Genomic DNA, 22,998 nt, shown 5'->3' with positions numbered 1-22,998 from the left:
ACATTCAACACACGCGCACACAGCATTTCAAGAATTGACGAATAGATTTCTCTTCATCTCCCAAATATGGCCCCTCGCCATCAGTACTGGTACACAGCCGTCTCGCCATTCCCCAGCTTGCCCTCCGCCACAAGCGCCTCCAGCTTGTCCCTCAGCCTATGCAGCGCCTGGGCAGCGTACTCGGGTCCCAGGGGAGGCATGGGCTTGTCCGGGTCGAAGCGCAGCCACGCGACGCCGCTGGATCGGCCCTCGGGCGAGAAGGCGGCCTCGACGCCCTCGTGGACTTGATCGAACACGTCGGTGTAGCCACCGCCCAGGATGACAGCCACGGGCCGCCGTGAGTAGTCGCCGGAGCCGAGGGTGCTGGAGGGGCTGGAGGGTGTCTGGCCTCGGAGGATGGTGGGGATCTCGGCGATGGTGGCGTCGGTGCCCATGATGAACTGGACGACTGCGGAGAATACGTGAGCAGGGTTGGTTGACCTGGAGGATACAAGCGTGAGTTGGAGACGACGCACCTTCGTACTCAGGCTGGAGGCCGGCAATGACGGGACGGCCGATCAACTCGCCCTTCCCGCAGAGGATAACAGGTACTGGCTTCTGTAGGGCGGCCATTGTGAATCGTCGTGATGAGGTTTGTGTATGACGGATTGAGCACCAGAGGGAGGATGGGAGACGGACCATGAGGGGAGGAGCGGGGGAGTAAAGACATTGTCTCGACACCCTCATGAGGCTCATCACCTCATCATGTCAGCATGGATCCGCCGACTCGGCTTACCGGTCGCCGTTGCTGACCTGCATCCACCTATTTAATACGCAGATTCAATTGGGAGTCAGAACTAAGACGACAAGGCGAGCCAATGGTCTTCTTGGCGCTGACTGGCGAAGTGGTCACATCAAACGCGACTGCTCTCATCACCGTCAATTATGCCTACCTTGGTTATCATGGCTGAATTACATATCCGCTCCTCTCGCTCCCACAAACCCTCACGAATATCTCATCTTACAATTTGGACTCCTGGGCCTTTGCCTTGCCAGCCGCCCTGGCAGACGCCTTGAGAGACAGATCCGCCGCCCAGTCGCTGAGGAACAAGGGCTTCTCCGTCTCGAGGAGAAACACAGTGATGCCGCCGACGTCGACCTTTTCCGGGTCATCGGGTGCGTTTCGCGTGGCCTGGAACTCTTCCTCGCTAGGGCCTAACAACGGGGTTCACCGTGGGTCAGTACTGAAATCGATTGGTGTGTACTCCGTACGTATAGGAGCTTTGGTCAAAGAAAAGTCTCACCGTGCGTCACGTTGCTACCGTGCAGACCCGCACCAAACGGCCTAAAGCTAGCGCCCCCGTTGAACGGATACTGCTCGTCCTGGCTGCTGATGATGGGCCCAAAGAACTCGCACATGGTGTTCCTGTGGAAGTACGGCAGGCGGAAGGTACCCTCGGCGACCATCCACCGGGGCGGGATGACGACAAAGTCGACGACGGCGTTGCCCGGCTCGCCGCTGGCCGGCGCCGTGAGCACCGTGTACAGGCAGGGGTCGTGCTCGTCGAAGAGCAGGTTGCCCATGACGCAGAAGCGCGCCAGGTCGTACTTGTACGGGTAGTTGGTGCCGTGCCAGGCGACCACGTCGAAGGGCGTGTGAGGCTGCTTGCAGTGCCACAGACGCCCGTTCTGCCTCGTCACGATGGTGTGTGCGATGCCGGCATCGTTGGCGACTGCGACGCCGTCCTTGAGCTGCCCCTCGAAGAAGGCCACGGGGATCTGGAAGTCGCGGACGTTGGCCAGACCCGTGCTGCCCACAGGACCGAGATCAGGGAGCCGGAAGTGACCCTGGTACAGCTCGCAGCAGAAGCCACGGGCTGGCCCAGCAGGGAGCGTGACCCTGTATCGCACACCGCGGGGGATGACGGCGATCTCGTTCTGCCTCACTAGGAGCTTCCCTAGCTCGGTCTGGATGTCGAGAGCGCCGGCCTGGGGGATGATGAGCAGATCGCCGTCAATGGATGAGAAGGCCGTCCGGGGCTCCATGTCCCGGGAGACGCTCCAGGCCCAGATGCCCAGGCCCGTCTTGGCTCCCGGGTCACCGTTGCCTGCCAGCAGCCGCTGGGCCGAGACCCAGTCGGCGTTCTTGTCGACGGGGAGACGCGGCCACATGTGCGAGTTGGGCGACAGGAACGTGGGCGCCTTGCTGGGCGTGATCTCCTCGAGCGGCTCAAAGAGCTGGTGCTCCAGCGACGACGATACGCGGTACATAAAGGTCTGCAGGCTGAGGTCGCGCGGCGCTATGAAGGACGTGCCGCTGAGGCGCTCTGTGCGTAGGCCATATGCTGGCTTGATGGGGGTGTTGTTGACGGCTGGGATGGCTCCAGGAAGGGCTTCTGAACTATACCGTGGTTGTGTAAGTATCTGGTCATGGACTCATGGCGACATGCGACTGAGTACAACAAACCTGTGGTAGTTTCCAAACCCTTCTAGGTAGCTGTACCTCTCCTTGACAGCAAAGTCGGTAACGGGAGGAGCCATGGCGGGCAGATTTGACGGTCAGACGACTTGGACAAGCGACTCCAGCGAGAAGGACGAGGCAGTCGCCTGGTGTATATACTTACATAGGCAATACCAGCCACGAGCGCATCATATCCAGAGCTGATCCGAAGTTCCGAAGATCCGAAGCTCCGAGCATACCCATCACATTGAACGATAGCTTTCTCCCCGCACTGTTGCCCCCCCCCCCTTGTTTCCGCCCCCGAGGCACAAGACCCAACGTGGTAAGCATTTCGTGGGGTCCAACCATCTGTCATCGCTTCCGTATGAGGAACATGAGCATCTCCCAGGGTCTGACGTCTGCACGCTCTTACCCCACACTCTGCATGTCGCATGCCGAGGCTTTGGATAGACTATCATGTTTGCTATGTATTTATTGGGCTCTGCTAAATGTTGGGTCCGGCATATCGTAGAATCCCCACTCTGCTCATGTTAGAAGGTAGAGAATATTCGACGTCACTGCTAGAAGAACCACCGTCGACATGTCGATTCCCACCACGCAAATCAACTACCTGACCATCAGCAAGGAAACCCCCATCGAAGACCCCAAGTCGGACGCCGGCCGACAATGGGAAGCCGCCCTTGATCTCCTCGAGGGCTATCAGGGCTTTCGTCGCCTGTACTGGGGACGAAGCCCTGAGAACTGGTCCAAGGTACAGCTCCATGTTGGTGAGTCGTCGCCCAAAACAAACCCCCTCCATCTTGGCCATCATACACTGACACAAGCTTCGCAGTAAGGGACCACCTCTCCCAGCACCAGGACTTTCAGAAGACCCCCGAGCACGCTCGTCTGCAGTCCATCTTCAGCAAGCTTGTAGTCCCCGGCGACGTGCCCTTCACCCGCCACGCATTCATCGAGGAGTTCACCCCCAACAGCCAGGCCCTGGCCAAGGGAGCTCCCTTCAACGGGACCGCCGTATACATCGAGACCGACGAGGCCTGGCACATTGGCGCCTGGCCGCTGTGGACGCACATTGTGCGCTATGTCGACGGTTGTCTCGGTGTGACTGGTGGCAAGGTTGTCGAATCTGTCGATGGACATCATAACTGCTACATTGTGTATGTGGGCTGGGAGAGTATTGAGAAGCACGATGCCTACCATCACACGCGCCATTTTGCCAACCGGTACGTAATTCTTTCCCTAGGACACAAGGGTTACAAGGAGTATGGCCATGTCAAGTTCCATGCCTCGAGGGAGGCCAAAAACAGAAAGGTCGAGCAGACGGCACATACCTATACGGGGGATGGAAAGGCGAAGCTGTGATTTGATACACTGAGACCAAGTAGCATCGATGTTACTCTACACAACGACTGTCTTTTGCGCGCCAGATCTTTTCGTCCCAATTCCTAGATCCGTACTCTACAGAATGACTCTCAACTCCAACAGATATGACTCTAGCCTGAACAAAATTCACTCCTCCTCAAAGTCGTCTTCACCTGGCAGCGCACCGTCTAGAAGCCGCCCAAGATGCGTTTTCCCAATCCCCTCACCAGCCCTTCGAACACTCGTCATCAATGCCTTGAGAAACTTGACTGGGCTTTCTGTGACGATGCTGTTTGGGTCTCGAGCTGGACCATGACTGGAAGGGTCGATGAACCCGTCTGCGCCGACACTCCCGTCCCCCGATTCGGCCTTGTGGGCGAGGCAAAGATATTTGCAGACCTCGACGTATTGCTGGAAAGAGCAAAAATACGGCTGTCCAGCGAAGAGTATCAACTCGATCCTCAGGTGGAGGGGGATGGGATGCTTAATATTTGCCGGTATCGAGTAGAGAGCTAAGTGGTCCAGTGGCCTGAATCCTTGGTTGATCCGCGGAGCGAACAGGTGAAGAGATACAAACTTGGATGCCTGGATCTTCTGCATCAGCTTATTAGCCTCATACGGGCTAATGATAACCATTGTGCTGGTGCCACTGTCCTCTCCCCTCCCCATCAACACCCACTGTACAGGTCGTAGGTAGCTGTCCATGCAGCTGCCAGTCATTCTGGGTCTTTTGACTGTTTGCTCGAATTCCCTGGTGGCAATCAGAGCCCGTGGGAAGCTGTCTATATCCATGTGCTGGGAAGCTGTAGTTGCTTTGAAGATGTCAAAGGCTAGCATGAATGCGTCACTTTCTTCTAGGTCCTCGATTCTGCCAGTGTTGACAAAATACTCAACGTCAGGATGAAGACGGTGTGCCGCAGGCTCGGCAGCAGCTGGGCGCTCCAGCTGCCTCTCCTGCTCTATCTCGGGCGCCAGTTCGCGCTCTTGCTCTTCTTGGAGGCCACTGGACGAGGTTTCGAGCCCCTCGTACAGGTTGCACCTTTGTGCAATTTTCCCCAGGATGGCAACATCCCCATCGCTTCCGGATGCGAAATCCAATGTGTGCTGATTTTGCTCCCGTGATCGGTAACGATAGCGGGCCTCGAGATTCTGTGACTCTTCCTCAAGGAACTTTGGCGCAAGGCTGCCCTTAATTAGGGCCTTTCCGTTTGATACCCTTGCACGGTTCCAGAGAACCTTCTGTCTGGCAAATGTCTGGCCTTGTGTGAACCACAAGGGCATGGAGCGGCGAAGGTCAACCCATGTACCTCTAATGGCCCATGTCAGGACATCCGGGACAGAAATAGGTCGTTCCTGAAGATTTCCCGTCATCTCACGTATTTTTGTCTCGATCTCTTCGGGTACACTGAAGGCGACCGACTGGCCAATCCCTAGTTTCCGCATCCGCATACAAGCTGTCTGCTGTTAATTCACCATGTTCTATAAGATAATGATTTACATACCCTGGATGAGTCGGTCCTTGGTTAGATTCGCACCTAGAGTCACGGCAGCTCTGTAGTCAGAAGGTAGACGAAGATCAATGCCTCTGGTGTGCGCTTCGTCAAGGAAGGCCACGCACTGGTCCATCTGTCCCGCAAATGGTGATGTGGTCAGAAGTTCAATCCGGCCTCGACGGTCAAGAACACAGACGTTGTCGTTGCTGCTGCAAAATACCACGGCCTGCACGTCTTCGCGCCCCTGCGTAGCAGTCAGCCACTGCTGTGCGAACTCTTCGTTGGTCATGTCAAGAATCAAAGCACCAACGTCCAGAACAACCCGCACTTCCGGTACCATCCTGGTAACCAATTTCAGAAGATCTCGACTCTTGCAGATACCATTTAGTCCCTCCCCAGCAAGGGAAACCACCGAATTCTCAGGTTGCAGGAGGTAGCCCAACACCAACGCATTTGTGTGTTTTTGATCGGATAGCTGAAGTTGCGTGACTGACACTGGAAGAACATGCTGGGAGTCGTTTGTTCCGCTGAAACCAGTCAGTGGGTGGTCCTTTACGCGGCCAAGGTCCCACCCCGAAGAGGAAAGCTTGTGTGAAAACTCTTTCATCTCTTTGGGGAAAACGAAGTGGGATAGGAAGTAGTCGACAGCCCCTTTGGCATACCGGAAGCAGGGAAACACGCTCTTGGCGCACTGCTCCTTGTCCCTAAGATTGATGCTGTTGTGATAACGGAATGTCGACTGTAGACCATCGCTGGTGCTGACCCAGTCCTGGAACTCACCATCAGCTTGATCGGATCTTAGGAGATGCTCCAAAGACACGGTCTGATCCTCGTTGCTCAACCCGCCATAGTAGTATGACAGACACGTGAGGGATATCACAACATCAGGATGACTGAACTCGGACCTAGGACTGGGGCTATCCTTTGCGCGGTATGGGACCGCGAGTCGTGTACTAGGCTGACGCACAAAGTCAAGGCCGTAGTTGACACGCCATCGTTTGTAAGAGAAGACAAACTCGAGAATCCCACCCGCAAACAATCCACGGAGGAGGAGAAGGCTATCCTTGAATTCGTCCCAAAACTTGCTTGACTCCACAGAATCCTGGATGTCGGTCTCCGGCATCGAGTCAAGCATATAGCGGAGGAGCCGCATTCTCATAGCCTGCCCTTGTCTAGGAATAGGGAAGCCACGAAAGCCAGTTTCGCAGATATACGCCGCAGCCTGGCTAAGAACCTCGTGGGTCGCGTCTGCATTAAGGAAGCGTATAACCGGGAATGAAGAGCGATTCTGCTCGTCCATCTCAATACCCTTCGGAAGTTTTACCTTCGTCTGCCGCGCAAATCTAGACACAACCCCGAGAACTTGCTGGATGATGAACCATCGTTCAGGGCCATGCTCGATTGAACGCTGGTCACCCATAGTATAGATAAGCTCGAACTTGGTGGAAAAATTCTCGTCGCTCTCATCCACAATATCCCTGGAATTAGAGTCCAGAAGCTCGCCCATGGCCCAGAGGCTCTGGGCAAGGACTTTCTCTTGTCGAATGGCCATCTCAATGGTCATCAGTTGAAAGGAAAGGAGGTGCTCGGGCTGGACGAGCATAACTCCACCATCCCGCATGCATTGTTTGTAGTGCTCGGTGAGAGCCTGCACTTGTTGCTGATGGAGTCGTACAGATCGGGACATGGGCATCTGGTAGATCTGCCTGTTCATCAATCCACCTAGCTTGGAGACTAGAATGTGCAGCATCTGACGTGATTGAGGTTTTGCTACGATCACCCTGACGAGGCGTGAGCCATCTGCCAGAGCCGCAGCCACGATTGGGACAATAACAGATGATTTTCCTTCCCCCATATTGAGCTGCATGACGGCATTCTGAGCCTCTGGCGGTTCTCGCATGGTAGCAGCAATGTCCTCTTGCACCTGTCGAATTCGAATGTTGCCCTCGACTTCCAGCAATAAAGAGTCAGGATAAATTCTTGGATCCCAGGATCTTGGCGAGAGGCTGCTACGCTCCTTGATCTGATCCTGCCCAGTTGCGTTTAATAGACGTTCCGCCGCTTGCACGTCGGAAATGCTGAGGGCTAGAGCAATGACTTTGGTTTTCCACTCCGCCGGTACGGATGGCCAGTGACCACGGTTCATCAAAGTCAAGAAGCTTCTCTTGGAGAGTCTGGGCCACTGGTGCGCAAGAGCGGCAATTTGCCATGATGTCACGGGTTGCTGCGACAGGGTCTTGGGGCGATTACCCATGCTGAGGATACCACGAAGTTGTTGAAGCAGATGACTGCAGTGTTGTTGGTATGTCATGTGCAGGTGTCTGGCCGACGCGTGATCCACGGTTTTAATTGAAACACCAGCACTAGGCTTCCGAGCGCAATTTCCGAGGAATGAGATGCTTTCGTCCAGTTGGTCAATGTACATTGACTCTTGACGAGAAGTCGTCTTGGCTCTCAAGGATGTACTGAGTGCCTTGAGATGCTGGTAGTTTGGCGTATTCTGTTCGGCGGCTACGGGCAATGGGGGATACGGTTTTATGCTGTTATCCCCAGGGGGGGGCGGTGAAAGTCTCCGGAAAAGATCGAGAATATCTAGCTTTCGCATACCTCCTCGAGCTGTGAATGTTGTTCGGGCCAGACTCCTCAATGTGACGTCGACTTCAACCGTATTTGCATTCCTCAAGATGTCACAGACTCTGCCCAAGTAATTGAAGAACTGAAGATTGGCAAACCATGTACGAAAGTAGCCATTTACCGCAGGTGCGGCCTCGGCAAGATTGATATGCACAAAGTTGCCCGTAGGCAGACCTGGTTCTTGACATGGCCATTGATTGTTAAAGATAATTTCGAGATCATTGACCTCTGCCTGGACCTTTTTAGCATATTCTAATTGCCGCCTTCCACGGGCAGACCGTTTAGATTCGTGCTGTCTTGTTGGCAGCCCAGCTTCGGGGCTGATTTCAAAAGGCACTTTGGCGCTCTGAATGGCTTCCCTGATACTCTCGGCCTGGTACAGGTAGCCCTCATCTAGAGCGTAGGTGGCATCCATCGGGATTTTCACGTGATTTATGGCCGTGAGGCTCAAAAATGACTGCAGAACTTGAAGACATGCCAGATCGGCTTCTTCGGCGAAGGCATAGGTTGTTAGCCAGGATATGAGCTGAGTCTCGCTGCATGTAGTTTTCCTTTTAGCAAGGGTGTGGTGGCTAGAACAAAATTTCTCTGGAAGAACAGATGAAGGTGCATCGAGAGAACGGGCACAGTACTGAAAATCCAATGTTGGCATCAAATTACGGCCGCCGTGGGTCCCAGTATGCGTCGTAAGGAGGCTATAGAGACCCTCAGCCGAGACGACGAGCCCAGGCTGGGACAACAAACCACCTCCGACGCGAAATGCTGTCCCATATTTAATTGCTTGTGCAGTCCTCTGAGGGATGTGCTGCTCCGGATTTGATACTCGGACGTATTTGACACCGGGTGACTGTGGGATCACTGAACTCTGCCTGTCGTGACTTAGGAGAGAACGATGGATGCTTCTGGTCACAAGCTCAGTATTTGAGACTGAAAAGGTGGAATGTGCAAGCGGTGTCTGCGAAAAAACCTCGAACTTCTTGGCTTCCTGGTAAATATTTGTGGCTGCTGTGGCAAATATGTCGGACTGCACAAGAGGGGACATGTTGGAGTTCCAATCCACATCTTGCATTTGTTTGAGATGACTGGGATAGAATGTCCGCCTAGGGGATAGATATGATATACGTCGAAGTGTCTGCACATCTGTCTCATGAGACAGCCCAAGGGATCGAATAGCCGCTGAGTCCAGTATGTGGAGTGCTTCCTCTGTTCCCGTATACCCGGTAAAAGGATCCGGAACACAGCCCGATGTCATGGCGTGAAGCTCGGCAGCAAAAAGCCGTGACTTGAGGCTCCCGTTTCCAACAAGCTGCCCGAGATGGTTGTTTAGATGGTATGGCTCAACTACAGATGCGGAGTAACCGATCTGGATCTCAGGATGAGAAGACGACTCGGTGCTGATTCGAGCCGATATTTTGGGAATATTGCGTGGAATGAGGATCATACGCGAAGCAGAGTTGGAGTTGCAGAGCACAAGTTTGTTCTGCAGCCCAATGAGCGTTTTGATCCCTTGGTTGCTATCAATGCGCATGTCCTTGTACTGACGCGACTGAATGCTGTCGGAGCCGGGAGTGACTGTGAAGTCTAGATTGAGCCGTGGCATGTGGACGCTAAGGTACTCCATTTTCTGGTTGAAGATTATGTCCAGGCCGAACAGATTCTCTAATGGGCTGAAAATGGTATCTAATGCGCCGGCTGTGCTTGTCCCGGGGAAGACCAAAAATTCGTCGATGCCACATTGTACAGTCCATCCAGATGGGGAGTAATCATGCGTCATAACCCATCCGGAATCGTCCCCTTCCCACGGGCTATCGTCTGACCGCAACGTGATTCTCGACTGGCTAGAATCATACCAGTAGACATAGTTGCGGGTGAATGTGGACGGGAGAACTTCATTGAATAAGCGTCTTGGTAGCAGTTCCCACCACTGTCCGTTCTTTCTGGCCCGCACAACAAGGTCCATTGACCCTTTGTCTATGAGAAACTGGACCTCATAGTCACGAAACAATTTGCTGGCGGTGAAACGCATTTCTGGATCCGAGCTTGGCATGGCTTCGAAGGCTGTGCTTCCGAAAAGCAACTTATATGTGGGATGCGTCTCATACTCTATCGGGAGGCGACCTCGTGGGAGACCGTTGAGAAGCAGCTCGCCAGTCACAATATTAAAATGGACAGAGAGATGGAGCTCACTATTTGTGCCTGTTTCGACTTTCGTATGCAGCCAGCAAACCTTCATCGGCTGCCACTTACTTCCAGCTGGACGACTAAAAGTTTTCCAATTTGCTTGAATAGCCATGTCCAAACAGAGACTCTCGTTTTTCGTGATGGCGCTCTGAACGGGGTAATGGCAGCGCCTAATTAGACGGCGAGCGCGAAGGTTTAATAGGCGGCGAACCATGTCCTTGGGACTGTCGCTGAAATCGGTCTCTTGCAAGGTGATGAGGCATTCTAGGTAAACACTTGCTGCCTTGGTATCTCCCAGAAGAGGGGAAAGGTGTGGATTGTCGACATCGAAGGATAAAAGACAAGTAAGCGCGGCTTCGGCTGCTCGCTTCGACAAGTCAAGCCGGGTATGATCGTCTTGTGAACTGAATGCCTTGTGTCGAAGGTTCCGTTGCCATTGGCAACTGACAACACGACACTCCAACAAAAACCGCAGACAAGAGGCGGATTGCTTGTCGGAGCTCAACGATAGGAGCCTGGCACCAAGAAAAGTCAAGATTGCAACTGCGATACGTGACTCCCAGCTCTCTTTCACCCTTGTCAAGCAATGTTGAAGATTACTAAGACAAGCGTCCACGAAACCATCCTGCTCAAGTATTTGATGCGTACTTCTCCGCCAAGTGTTTGTGGCTGGGCCACACTGCTCTGCAAGTTGCCAAATGAAGAAGAGCGTCTCAATCTTGTTCATATCAATCGCTGGCATTGCCAACTGAACAAGAAGATTGGGCCATTGTGTGTGTTGACCAAGTGTGAGAGAGCACAGTGATTTGAACTCGTCGACGGAGAAATGCTGAGGGCATTTGTGTTGACTGGCAATGACGCAGTTTGGATCAACGCCGTCGGGTCGCCCCCAGGCTCGTTTCAGGAAACGCCTCAATGCCTGTGAGAGGCTCGGCAGGTTGAAAGTGCATACAGAAGATACATGGTCAGAGGCTTGGAGCACTCCGAGGAACGAGCCGTCCAAATTGTTCATCAACATCCATCTAGGCCCAGTCTCCAAGCAAACCTCGCTTTCCTGCACAACATCCACAGTCCTGTCTAGCCTGTGTGTCTTTGAATCTGGCTTGGTCTCGGAGAGGAGTTCGATAATGGAGTCGGATGAATGACGGCAAAAGTATCTTGTTAACCCGGTGTAGGCGGTCAAATAGCACGAGTATTGAGGCTTTAACCCCGTCGGCGTGAATCCTAGAATTTTCTGAAGAAGGTAAAGTGTACAATCTCTCCATACTCCAAAGTATGGAGGGACTCGCAGCTCAAACACAACTGCTTGAGCCAAGGCTGGATCTTTAGGCAGGGGCCATTCGTGGGCCTGAATGCGTAAAGACTTGGCCTGGCTTCTAAGCAAGCACTTCTGGCACCGACCATCATGCACGGTGAGCTCATCGCCCCATTTATCCAATTCCTGTCGATATAGGCAGCTCATAGAGTTGGCCTGGGAAATGAGACTGTCATATTTTTGTTTGCAATCCCGCAGTTCCTGGCACTTTGCCTCTCTGTCTCTAGCAGCCTGTTCCTGGATTTGGTTTAGGAGCAATTGATGAGAGGAGGAAGAAGAAACGAATCGTGTACCGTAATCGTCACTTTTGCCGAAATGAAAAAGGATGGACCTGCGAGATTTTGCTCGTCGCTTGCGATCCTCAAGATAGCGTTCGGTTTCGAAAAGACGCTTCATGTGAGTAGCCGACTTGAGTAACAGCGATCTCAATGGCTCCACCGGAACTTCAGGGCTGTAGTCTGCAATCAGGGGGCAATTTTCGACTGCTGACTTGTCACATGCGATCCAAAGCTCAATAATAGTCAAGAACATGACTGACATGCCTTCCGGTTGTCCTTGGTAAGCTTCAGATGCAGCGGAATGATACGCTATGATAATATTTTGAAGGCTCGCACACGTGTCCGGAAGCGCCTTGTGACTCCTCAGCCAGAGTTCCAAATGGACGGTGACCCAATTTTCGAATGTGGCCAAGTTGTATAATTGGTAGGGATTTGAGGTTGCAGAAACTTTGGGAACCGGGGGTGGAGTGGTACCAGTAATGTGCGAGATATCTGGAGTTGGGGGTGTGAACTCAGATCTGCTCGCCGAGGATCTATTTGGGATATTTCGAAGGTATCTATCAAGGCCGGGAATCTTGATACTGAGGTCCTGCTTGATCCCAATAGTGTTGAAGAGTGGCATGGTCAGAGTTCTGGTGTCGGCTCTAATGACTTCCTCCCAGCGTTGCTCAAGGGTCTGTGAGGCTCGTTCAATTACGTTACTCGTAGTGAACATCCAGCTCTCTGGCTGTTTGATGTCGAGCTTGACGAGTCGCTGAGCAAGTTTAGCGTTCATGACACTGAGAGTATCAGAGCTCATTTGGAGGTCCAGAGCCCGCTCCAGAATCTTGCACATGAGAAAAACCATGTATCTTTTGTAGAGGGCGCAGTCATGGGTCTGATCGTTCACGTCTGGCGGAGAAAGTGTCTTTTCCAAGACTACCCTCAGGAGGAGCCAGGCTGGCGAGCGACGCCACGGTAGTTTATTGCCGTTGCTCCACATGACTTCCTCTCTAGTGTTCTTCCAAAACCCGGGTACGTGGCGTTGAGAGCCACCAGAAGATTGGAGGATGGCAACAAAGAGATTCTTGACGATGAACGGATAGACTGTATCTCGAGCCTCGACTTGGTAGGCGCCAGCCTTGAGCGTTCGGGGTTGCATTTCAGCGACGGATTCCCGGCTCATAGTTGCAAGAGTCCGGGCGACGGTGGTTTGAAAGTCTTTTCCGTTGAATATTTCGTGCGGGACGGCTACTACGTCTTCAGGGAAATACCTTTGAAGACGACCGGACATGCTGTATACAGCCTCATTGGATGGGGAGAGCTCGAATACCTCAAAGATGACTTCAGATGATGTGAAGTAAACGAGAACACCGGAGTTTTGGGCCTCGATGTGAACTGGAATCGGGCCATCTGCCGTTCGCTGTTAGCTGGCTGTCTTGGATCTCCAATCGTAACGTACCTCTATGTTCGAGCGACGCAAAGACATCATTAAGGGTTATCTCAGAGACGCCGTCGGACTTGTTCTCCAACTTCTGAAAGTTCTCGACGGCAATTATGGCCCTCCCTACGTGTCCCAAAGTTTTGGCGTCCTGAAAGGCCTGGAATTCTTGCAATGAAGAGAGAATTAAGGGAAGTAGGGTTGGTATGCATGAAGTTTCGTCTTCGCCAGGCGGAAGCTGAGGTGGGAGGAAGACATGTTGGAACACGCTCTGCAAAGCAGCCACGGATCCCAAGGATGCCATGGCGTCTAGCGTGTCTAAAATGTCTTTTGGGTCGCGGTTCGTCTGATGTCTTTTTTTCCTTGCAAAGTGAAGAGGCAGAATCCTGCGGGTCCGAGGTGAGGGTTGGGCGGGAGAGAAAGATCAGATGTGTGGAAGAAGCTTAAGCAGCAGCTTTCGAAGAAGAAATGTGCAAAATATATAAAATTTGCCAATAAGCCGGTGAATGGTTTAGCGCCCTCACTGGGAGACATTCCATAAGTTTCCAGCCCAAGTTGTCTGGTGCCTACGGCATACACAGCTGCGGGAGGCCGTCCCGTCAGTGCCATCACTGTGAGACCAGTGCCGTCAAGTGCGAGTGGATCTCGAGTCACATCCACGAACTGAGTCGACCTAATGCCAAGAGGAGTCTTGGTTCAGCTCGATATCAGTTCGATAAAGCTGCAAAAAAGTTAGCATTGGAGTGTTGTTCTGTGCAGCTTCCATAGGTACCTTATCATGGCGAAGGGACGTGCCTTGTACCTTCCTTGAGCAAGCATGGAGGGCAGCGAGCGGCACGTGAGTTTGAACACAATGTGAGCCTCCACGTTGAAGGAGGGAGGACCTGGGCCTGGGCACTGTCACAATTTGATGGGGGAAGGAACCGAAGGCTTCTACCAACATCTGGATGATTCAACAAGAAAGATGGCTTTGTTCATTTGAAAATATCGTATTGACTATAGCATCACACAGTAATACATCCATATCATTCGGATTCTTCATCATACTCCCCCCATCCTAACCCACCTACTCGCCCAAAACTCCCAAAAACGCTCACGCAAACTCACGCCCCACGCAGAGGCCAGTCCAGATCGCGCCCTGTGTTGGATCAATCTTAGACGGCCAGGCGGGAACCGCCGCAGGGGCTGTTGTGCTTGTGGGTGTGGACCTTGGAGCGGCGAGTGACGCGGGCACGGGCGGCGGCGGCGCTGCGCTTGGCCAGGTCGACGGGCTCGAGGGAGTCGAAGCTCATGGCGTACTTGGCGACCGAGTTGGCGATGCTCTTGGTGTTGAGCAGGAAAGCCTCGTTGCTCAGGTTGTTGATGTCGTCGCCGGCAGCGTGGTAGTTGACGTCGTAGGCGACGCCAGCCTGGCCGCCGAACATCTCGGCCTCCTCCTCGGTCATGATGCCCTCGGCGCCGGTGAAGAGACCGCCGGCGGGGATGCCGTTCAGGATGAAAGCCTCGTAGTCGGAGCGGCCGTCAAACTCGGAGGGGACGAACTTGGCGCCGTTGCGGGTGTAGAAGTCCTCAAACTCCTTCTCGATCGCGTCAGATCCGGGAGGGCCAGACATGTTGAAGGCACTGCCATCACCGTCATAGATGCCGTAGATGAAGTTGGGGCTGGCAATCTACACATTCATCATCAGTCAGACGCAACAGACGGGGGGGGGGGGGGGGGGGGGGCGTGAGGAGGGCTCAAACGCACCATGTCGAAGTTGAGGTAAGCGCGCATCTTGGACAGCTCAACCGTGTCGTTCTGGAAGGAATCAACATAGGCGGCAGATCCCAGCAGACCGAACTCCTCAGCACTCCAGAAGCCGAAACGGACGGCGTTCTTGACCTTGTACTTGGCAAGAGCCTGGGCAACGCGCAGGACACCAATGGTGCCAGAACCATCGTCGCTGCCAATTGTTAGCCCTTGATTCTCATAGGAAAGACTGGTTGGGGGAACCTACTTGATGCCAGGGCCATCCGCGACCGAGTCGGTGTGGCCACCGAGGACCAGGACATTGTCATGGTCACCACCCTTAGTCTCGGCGATGACGTTGAAGGTGACGCGCTCCTCAACAGTGGAATCAATCTTGAGGTCAGCGGTGACCTCACCCGCCTCCAGGGCAGCGAGGATGGGCTCGGCATCCTCCTTGCTGATGCCGACAACGGGAGCGTAGTCCTCGCCAGCACCACCCAGGGTACCGGAGAGCGAGCCGGCCTCGTTGTTGTAGATGATGGCACCAACAGCACCGGCAGCCTTGGCGCTGATGGACTTAGCACCAAAGGTGCACTCACCACGGCTGATGAGGGCAATGTTGCCGGCGAGCTCAGCGGGGTAGTCCGAGGCCTCGCAGCCCAGGTTGCTGACGACGACGAGAGGGGCCGAGACATCGCCGCTGGGGGTGTAGGTCATGGGCCCGGCAGGGACCTCGGCACCGTCAACAGTGAGGGAGCCATCAGCGGTGGCGTAGGTCTCGGTGAAGGCCTGCTTGGTGATGTCGTAGTAGTCAAGGCCACTGAGCGAGTCGATGAGGAAGTCGACGGTGGCGTTGTGGCCAGTGCCGCCAAAGGCGCGGGTGCCGTCGTTGGCATCAGCAATGTCCTGGAGCCTCTGGGACCCGGCAAGGAGGCTGTCGATGTTGATGGCCTTCTGGAGCTTCTTGGACGTGACAAACTCCTTGCAGCGCGGAGGGAAGCCATGGTTCTTGTCATGCCCCTTGCCGTGGTCCTTGCCGTGGTCCTTGCCATGGTCCTTGCCATGGTCCTTGCCACCAGGAATGGCCAGGGCGGGCAGCGCCAGAGCGGCGACGAGAGCAGCGGCAGTCTTCATCTTGGAGGGTTGATGAGGGGGATTGATGAGGGGAGGGGAGGAGAAGAGGAGAACAGAAGCTGCTTGACTCCCCTAGTCTGGGACCCGACCATTTTTGTACTCGTGCTATGTGCTGGCAGAGGTGACGGACGAGGCGAGCCGTGGTGATACACAGTCGGCGACCCCCGTTATCTCTGTTTTATTAACTGCCGGTATCAGCCAGCTTCCCGCATCCTTCGATGCTTGGATACGCACCAGAGGTTGGCAAACCCAAACATACATCTAATCCTGAATTGGAAATGCATCCCAGATACCGGCGTGCCTCACCCTTGGAGTCGGTGGGCTTCCGGGCAGAAAGGGGTTAGTTGGGCGTCTTTAGTGCAGCAATTACCTGTGCGTGTTTGCAGGGCCAGCTTCACAAACCACCCAGCTCCCCGGGGTCTAGTGCGCCAATGCCATGGCACATTCAGGGTCTGTCGGTGGAGCAGAGAGTGCCAGAGACATCGATGCGCAAGGGGAACTGCCTCTTTGGGACACAGCTGAGGACTGGGAGCCTTGGTGTTGGGGGACTTCTGTGCGGGGCAGGGGGCCAAGACGGGGCCAAAGGGGGCAAACGGGGCATCACACGCAATGCGATGATAATGGGTTTATCAATCGACTCGTGGCGTTGGCTGTTTGTATCGTATCGGTGTTTGCTGCTCTGCTTGTCCAATGGCGTGCGCCAATTCATGCCTCAATCAGTCTGGCATTGTTAGAGCGGCTTGTTGGTCGGCCATCTCCCCCATCCGCCACCACAAGATTCTAGCGCAATAACGGAAGGTTGTTAACCATGTGGCGTCAGCCATCGTCTAGAAAGCGTGATGGAAGCTCGAGCCCTTCTACCTGGTTGCCCTGGGCTGCATGGGGCCTCGTGGAGCGGTGACGAGAGCATTCTCCCAAAGTCCCAATAATACTATGTAGATGTCGCACAAGCAAGCGGGGGCATCTCGCCATGGAACCCATTCCAAGGCAAGCCGGCATCCCCGATTCTAATATTGTTTTCCCGTTTCATCCCCTATCTGGTGTACTACTAGGTATTACCATGGACAGGCGCACTACGCAAGTCTCAGGGGCATTGGGGCTTGTCACCATTTGGAATTCCCTCCCCCGAGGACTTTCACGTACGGATCCTTTGTGCAGATAGAGCGGGACACTGACTATATTACCTGAGATTGTCTCAGATGTGAATAGTCCCGAATCACTGCATATTGTGGCGCGCCTCCGCATAAGTACTGCCTACATAGTACTAGCAGTAGTACATAGTAGCATCTACGAGTACGGATATACGGGGTACTATATTCGGAGTACTATATTCGGAGTAACGCCTAGTCCTTCTCCAACGCAAAGCACCGCTCGCTGCTCCCCTCCGCATTCCCCCACCAGTTCGGCATCGTCACCGTCTTGCCAGCGCTGAAGAACAGGAACACCAGCAGCATGTTGAAGTTGAACCCGGCGTCGAAGGCCGCCGCCAGGATGTAGTTCCAGCGCGCCCACAGCTCGTTGCGGTGACGGTACGCCCAGAACATGACGACGAAGCCGCCCAGGAACGCACTCGTGTACCCCGTGCTGATGTTGCCGTAGAAGAACGATATCGCCGCGAAGAAGATGGTCGTGTTGAAGAGCCGGGGCTTAGCCCGCGGGAAGAAGCGGTCGAGCGTGAAGAGCAAGACCGGCGCCAGCGCTCCTACGATGAACCCGTACGGTACCACTCGGTAGATGTCCACCTGGAACAAGCGCCGCGGTCCCTGGAGATGAAAAAGTCAGCGAACTACTGGGGCCTCCTCGGATGCCACCACAATCAGCCAGCCCACTCACAATAAGGACATATTGGACGCCCATTGTCAGATTCCAAGCCAGGCTCTGGGCGGTCCACTGGTGCGATGGATCCTCGACCTGGCCGGTCAGGTAGTCGAACTTGGTATTGAGCACCCATCGGATAACGCCGTAGTTGACGGGGATGCCAAGGAACGACCCAAACACCTGCGCGAAGAAGACGGCCCGGGGCGGCACGTGCATGTAGTGCCCAATCTTCATGTCCTGAAGGTTGTTCTGGGCGCGGTACCAGGCGTTGCCCGCGATGCTGTTGTAGACGGAGGCGCCCACGGGGTTCTTGTGCCCGCTGACGGCGTTGACCATGAGCCCGTAGAGCAGCTCGTTGGTCGTGCCGATGGCGAGCTGGAAGTTGGACAGAGCGTAGAGCCAGCCGAGGGGAAGGACGATGATGGCGCCAGTGGCCAGGGCGACAAAATAGGTGAAGACCTTGAGTCTGTTAGACACACTCGTTGAGGGTTGACAGAGGAAAGATGTAGTATCCGTATACTCACCGGGATGTAGAGGCTGCCCGTCGCCACGACTGTGATGAGAGCGATGAACGACGCAAGGAACAAGGCCGCGAACCACCAGAAGGGCGCCTCTTCGTAGGAGCGCTGCAGGATGCTGAGCTGGTCACCGTGCTGCTCGCTGATCCTCGCGTTCTTGTTCGTGGCGCGCTCGCGCAGCTTGGAAAAGGCACCGCGCAGCTGCTTATATCCAAATATGGCCACCCAGGCGATGCCCGAGGCGTATGACGCGTAGTCGAAGAACATGCACATGAGCACGTGGGTGCCGACGTAAGGCGGTCCGTACTCTTCGTAGGCGGTCTCGTTGAACGAGATATCTGGTGTGAGCATTGCCTCTATGGGGTATTGCGTGCCGTTCTCTGCGGAAAGTCAATACGTGTGTGGAAGCCTCCAAGAAGAGTGTTTAATATCCCGACGGTAGCACTCACCAAGGTACACGCGGTTGGACATCAGATGATGATCCCACTTGCCGAGACCCCCATACTTTGCTGCAGGAATCATGATCCAGCAGGAGCAGACGTAGCCGGCAAACATGAGGACCTGCGTCCACCACGGCGTGAGGAACAGGTTGTAGGCGTTGGCGATGCTAGACCAGTTGAGCGACAGGTTGAGGAAGCCCATACCCCCGTATCCGGCCCCGACAAAGTTAGCGACCGGGTTGTTTGGAGCAACCCAGCACAGGAAGGCCAGCGATCCCAGCATGGGGAAGGCGAATTCCGGCAGGAACTGCCAGAGCGTCACGGCCAGGAGGACGAGGAAGAAGACCTTGGCCTGCTTGCGGGACTGGGTCGTGGGGCTCTCACGTTGCTTCTTTTGAGTTTCGAAGAGGGCTGTATGGCAAAGGCTTTGATCCAAAATTAGCATCACATCCAGTACAGCTGTCTCTTTGGGGTCCGGAAATCATACGCTGTGAACCACGGATACTGCGGGTCGTAGATGAGGAACTGCCTCGCAATGGCAGCAAAACTGTACCCGGTCCACACAATCCCCCACATGAAGAAGATGGCCACAGCCGGATGCACCTTCTGGTCGAAATACAGCTCAGCCATGGACACGGGCGCGTACCCGAGGTTGTGCGTCGCGCCGGACGCGGCCGAGATGGTGATGAGGACGTGCTCCTTGACGCTGAAGGGGCCCGGGTTGAGACTGAAGCTCCAGGAGGTGAAGGGGACCCTGACGGTGCGGGAAGGCAGCAGATCAGCAAGCCAGACGCCGGCGTAGCTAGAGGCGATCTGGACGAAGAAGACCGAGTAGGGGGCATAGGTGGTGCGGAAGTGGCTCATCATGCTGAGGAAGGCTCCGGGGACGACGAAGAAGATGGTGAGGACAAAGTAGCGGAATGTCAGGGTCGGCAGAGTTGGATCATCGGTGAGGCTGACGACGCGGCGGACGTAGAGGGGGATGTCGCGTAGTCGAGGGTCGTCCTCGGAGATGGCCTCCTCGTTACCATTTGCATCTTTGGTGGTGAAGACAAACGGAGGGCTGTGGAGGTCAGACTCGGGAGGAGCAGGTTGGAGCGGCTCAGCCGACTCGGTAGTATTAGACTTGGAGGGCGACATGATGGGCATGATGGGCATGATAGACTCGTCCTAGCTGAGAACACCAGCCCCCGTGTACGAGTATGGAGAATGAGAGGAGTCGATTGAGGGTATGCCCAGAATATACATGGTCAAGCTCAAAAGAAAACTCGGTTCCAACTTATGTGTGCCACGAGCCATAGCAGTGCCCTGCATAGTCCTCCATGTTCATGCCATCGGCAAGGTGGTCACCACTTCACCATGAGTAGTCTGTTCGTCACGAGACAAGACCATCCATACCTTTTGGATAGGCTTCACCGACGTTATCACGGCACGGCTGGCGGAGGGGGGACCGCATAGTGCATAGCATGCATCCTCGACTCCTCGAGCACATGTGCCGTGTTTACGAAGTACGTTGTCCAATCACTCCAATGCCCGCATCGCCGACGATCACCCCTCGCATATCAAGCCGTTGCCAAGGGATGGCTGCCATCAACGAGCATTCGTCCACGCCCAGCGTCATTCGCACCATCTACGGTCGCACATTAGGCAAACGTTGAAAAAGTGCTCATTTGCATCTACCCCGCTCTACACCACAACCCACATACAAGTTGCAGTCTATTACAATATACGATTTCTATATACCAAAATGCCTCCAGCACGGGATCTTGAGGCTATCCGCGATCAGATCTTTGATCTATGGGCCCGCATTAGTACGGTAAACCTTTTACTAGTAGAGGTTAATAATATCCTGCTTGTACGAGGCAGCGCCGCAGTCAGCAAAACAACCCTACGACGCCAGCTAGCTTTATGGGGGCTTTCAAGACGTTCTAATCTTGGTCCCTTCTATGAAGATATTGCTGAACGTTTCGTACGAGGGGACTCAATCAACGATATCCACCAGCAGGTTAATACCCTTCTTATTGAATCAGGTAGCCGGCCAATAACCTACCGGACCCTTCACTCGCAGCTTCAATCTTGGGGCTTCTCCCGGCAGCAGCAGATCACTAGCCAAGAAGTCACAGATGAGCTAGTTAATCGCGTACGGCATTACTTCTTCTTATATGGTTATTCCGACCAATCTATCCTTCGAGATCTTCAGCAGCAAGATAATATCATCATCACACCACATGCCTTACTTCAAATTCGATATAAATACGGCATGAAGCGGCGTTTCCGTACGAGCGAGGAACAAGAAGCTACCCTGCGGGCCGCAATTGAATTCCTTGAAGCCGACCTCCAAGAATCATCCGCTATTCGGGGCTTTGGCCGCGGATACCTCTACAATTACGTACGGCAAAGGGGTCAGGTCTTAGTCTCGCAGAACCGTCTCTATAACTTCTACCGGTCTGCCTTCCCTGATGAGGTCCGCCAACGCCGTGAGGGGAACTTCAAACATCGTACGGATTTCCGGGTCCCTGGGCCGAATTTCCTTTGGTGCCTTGACGGGTACGAAAAACTCAAGAGATTCGGGTTCCAAGTGTACGCATGTATTGATGCATACTCACGTTGTATTATCTGGTTCTATTGCGGTAGGTCAGCGACTACGTCGTTGAGTACCTTGAAGCAATATCTCCGTACGATACAATGCCTTGGAATGCGTCCCTTCTTTACCCGCTCAGATCACGGCGTTGAGACCCCCCTCTGGGTAGCAGCCCAAGCGATGCTAGCCCAGGCCGGACCAGCAGTGATAACGTACGAAGACGAAAGCGGCGTTCAACATCGCTATGCACAAGGCGATCATATCAAATCATGCCATATGTATGGACCTAGCACTCGAAACGTACGAATCGAGAGCTGGTGGCGCCAGCTCCGGTCAGGGGCCTCAGATCGCTGGATTGCCTTCTTCAACGAATTAGCTGAATATGCTTTATTCATAGAAGGAAACTTAGCTGACCAGATTGCTTTGTACGCAATCTATGCCTTGATTATCCAAGATGAATTTGCAAACTTTGTTCAGCTTTGGAACGGGCATCGAATTCGTACACAAAAGAACCGTCAGCATGTGGTATCAGGTATCCCAATGGATCTTTACCGTACGCAGGAGGTCCGAAATTGGGGCGTCCCTCTGAGCAGCGAAGAAGAAGCAGATGACCGCGAGGCCCTACAGATGATGCTAGACCCGCTAGATCAACTTGATGTTGATTCTTTTCTACTAGATGAAACAAGGGATTGGTGTACGAGGGAGATCCAACAGGGTAACCTCCTAGGCCCCCTAGAGGAAGGTGACCCTACCCGACCTCACCTACGCGCCTACCTAGCCCTACGAGATCGGATCCAACAGCATCAACAGAGCGGTCAGCAGCCAATCCTTGGCCTAGCCCCTATCCCCCACGGAGGGGCTCAAGAATACGTACGGGTAGATGAGTATTTCGTGCGAATTTCAGCTAATTCTAACTAGTACCGACTATTACAAAGGAACTTTGAGCCGTTGGCTGATGCTGACCTCCGCGGGGACCCCCTGCCCCCTGCCTTCCAAGCCCAGGTCCAAGACTTCCAAAACGAGGAGATTGAGATTACCTAGTCGTCCCGTACGCAAGGCCTCTTCTGGATTGGCCGTCTCTCGTGAATCCGACGGGTACGAAAGGCAGGCCCTTTGCCGGATAGCTGTTTAGTATCAGGGGTAGAGGCAGAGGCAGGGGAAGGCGTACGAGGCTGGGTCATATTAGTGCTCTCGGACCTACCCCTTTTAATAGGGACCAACGCAGGGCTGCCTGGGTTCTCAAGGGATGACCTTCTCGTACAGACTGGGGAGCTTTCGAAGGCATCTAGGTCAATAATATCCGAGTCAATAGGCTCTTCCTTAACCTGCTGACCCTGATCATGACCCTGACCCTCGATGATCATAAAGTTGATCCAGACCATAAGCCTGCCATCTTGGACCTCCCAGTCGTACGAATTCCCTTTTGCAAAGAGGCCAGTAACCGTACGAGTCTTCCCTTCTGGTGCATCAGGAATCCGGAGAAATCCAGTCAGCTTCGTCCAACCTTTGCCAAGCTCCCAAGGAATATTATCTTCGAATTGTTTTTTGAAGTTCGGTCGTACGAATGACTCGATCCATCCTTCTTCAGAAAGGGGGTCTAGAAAATCGATATCTTCAACCCAATCAAGGCATCGAAGGTCAATTGGTCCTATAAA

The 22,998-nt window shown here is 54.1% G+C and overlaps 7 protein-coding genes across 7 annotated transcripts; 1 reads left to right on the top strand and 6 right to left on the bottom strand.

The window, feature by feature from the left end:
- Positions 1-80: 80 nt before the first annotated feature.
- Positions 81-612, bottom strand: ACO1O0_002535 (uncharacterized protein; the record flags this gene model as incomplete). The annotated part of the gene is made up of 2 exons (XM_083192001.1): positions 81-448; positions 516-612. 2 exons carry the CDS (start codon positions 610-612, stop codon positions 81-83), a joined length of 465 nt encoding a protein of 154 aa, XP_083053215.1.
- Positions 613-1,000: 388 nt separating this feature from the next.
- Positions 1,001-2,520, bottom strand: ACO1O0_002534 (uncharacterized protein; the record flags this gene model as incomplete). The annotated part of the gene is made up of 3 exons (XM_083192000.1): positions 1,001-1,194; positions 1,284-2,380; positions 2,447-2,520. The coding sequence occupies 3 exons, from the start codon at positions 2,518-2,520 to the stop codon at positions 1,001-1,003; spliced, it is 1,365 nt and encodes a 454-aa protein (XP_083053214.1).
- A 500-nt stretch (positions 2,521-3,020) lies between these two features.
- Positions 3,021-3,802, top strand: ACO1O0_002533 (uncharacterized protein; the record flags this gene model as incomplete). The annotated part of the gene is made up of 2 exons (XM_083191999.1): positions 3,021-3,207; positions 3,273-3,802. 2 exons carry the CDS (start codon positions 3,021-3,023, stop codon positions 3,800-3,802), a joined length of 717 nt encoding a protein of 238 aa, XP_083053213.1.
- A 147-nt stretch (positions 3,803-3,949) lies between these two features.
- ACO1O0_002532 (DUF3638 and DUF3645 domain-containing protein) lies at positions 3,950-7,549 on the bottom strand (the record flags this gene model as incomplete). Its single annotated transcript, XM_083191998.1, has 3 exons — positions 3,950-5,256; positions 5,305-5,636; positions 5,790-7,549. The coding sequence occupies 3 exons, from the start codon at positions 7,547-7,549 to the stop codon at positions 3,950-3,952; spliced, it is 3,399 nt and encodes a 1,132-aa protein (XP_083053212.1).
- A 4,666-nt stretch (positions 7,550-12,215) lies between these two features.
- Positions 12,216-13,903, bottom strand: ACO1O0_002531 (uncharacterized protein; the record flags this gene model as incomplete). The annotated part of the gene is made up of 4 exons (XM_083191997.1): positions 12,216-12,236; positions 12,401-13,080; positions 13,145-13,509; positions 13,896-13,903. The coding sequence occupies 4 exons, from the start codon at positions 13,901-13,903 to the stop codon at positions 12,216-12,218; spliced, it is 1,074 nt and encodes a 357-aa protein (XP_083053211.1).
- Positions 13,904-14,277: 374 nt separating this feature from the next.
- LAP2_2 (M28 family metallopeptidase) lies at positions 14,278-15,986 on the bottom strand (the record flags this gene model as incomplete). The annotated part of the gene is made up of 3 exons (XM_083191996.1): positions 14,278-14,793; positions 14,871-15,066; positions 15,121-15,986. The coding sequence occupies 3 exons, from the start codon at positions 15,984-15,986 to the stop codon at positions 14,278-14,280; spliced, it is 1,578 nt and encodes a 525-aa protein (XP_083053210.1).
- Positions 15,987-17,329: 1,343 nt separating this feature from the next.
- On the bottom strand, positions 17,330-19,902 carry OPT7 (OPT family oligopeptide transporter; the record flags this gene model as incomplete). The annotated part of the gene is made up of 5 exons (XM_083191995.1): positions 17,330-17,749; positions 17,820-18,263; positions 18,329-18,702; positions 18,772-19,187; positions 19,250-19,902. 5 exons carry the CDS (start codon positions 19,900-19,902, stop codon positions 17,330-17,332), a joined length of 2,307 nt encoding a protein of 768 aa, XP_083053209.1.
- Positions 19,903-22,998: the final 3,096 nt, after the last annotated feature.

Source organism: Amphichorda felina, assembly GCF_050947745.1.
Source record: "Amphichorda felina strain 45539 chromosome Unknown scaffold_2, whole genome shotgun sequence".
NCBI lineage: Eukaryota > Fungi > Ascomycota > Sordariomycetes > Hypocreales > Bionectriaceae > Amphichorda > Amphichorda felina.
The sequence above is the reverse complement of the archived record's forward strand: the minus strand, read 5'-3'. Positions and strand labels throughout refer to the sequence as shown.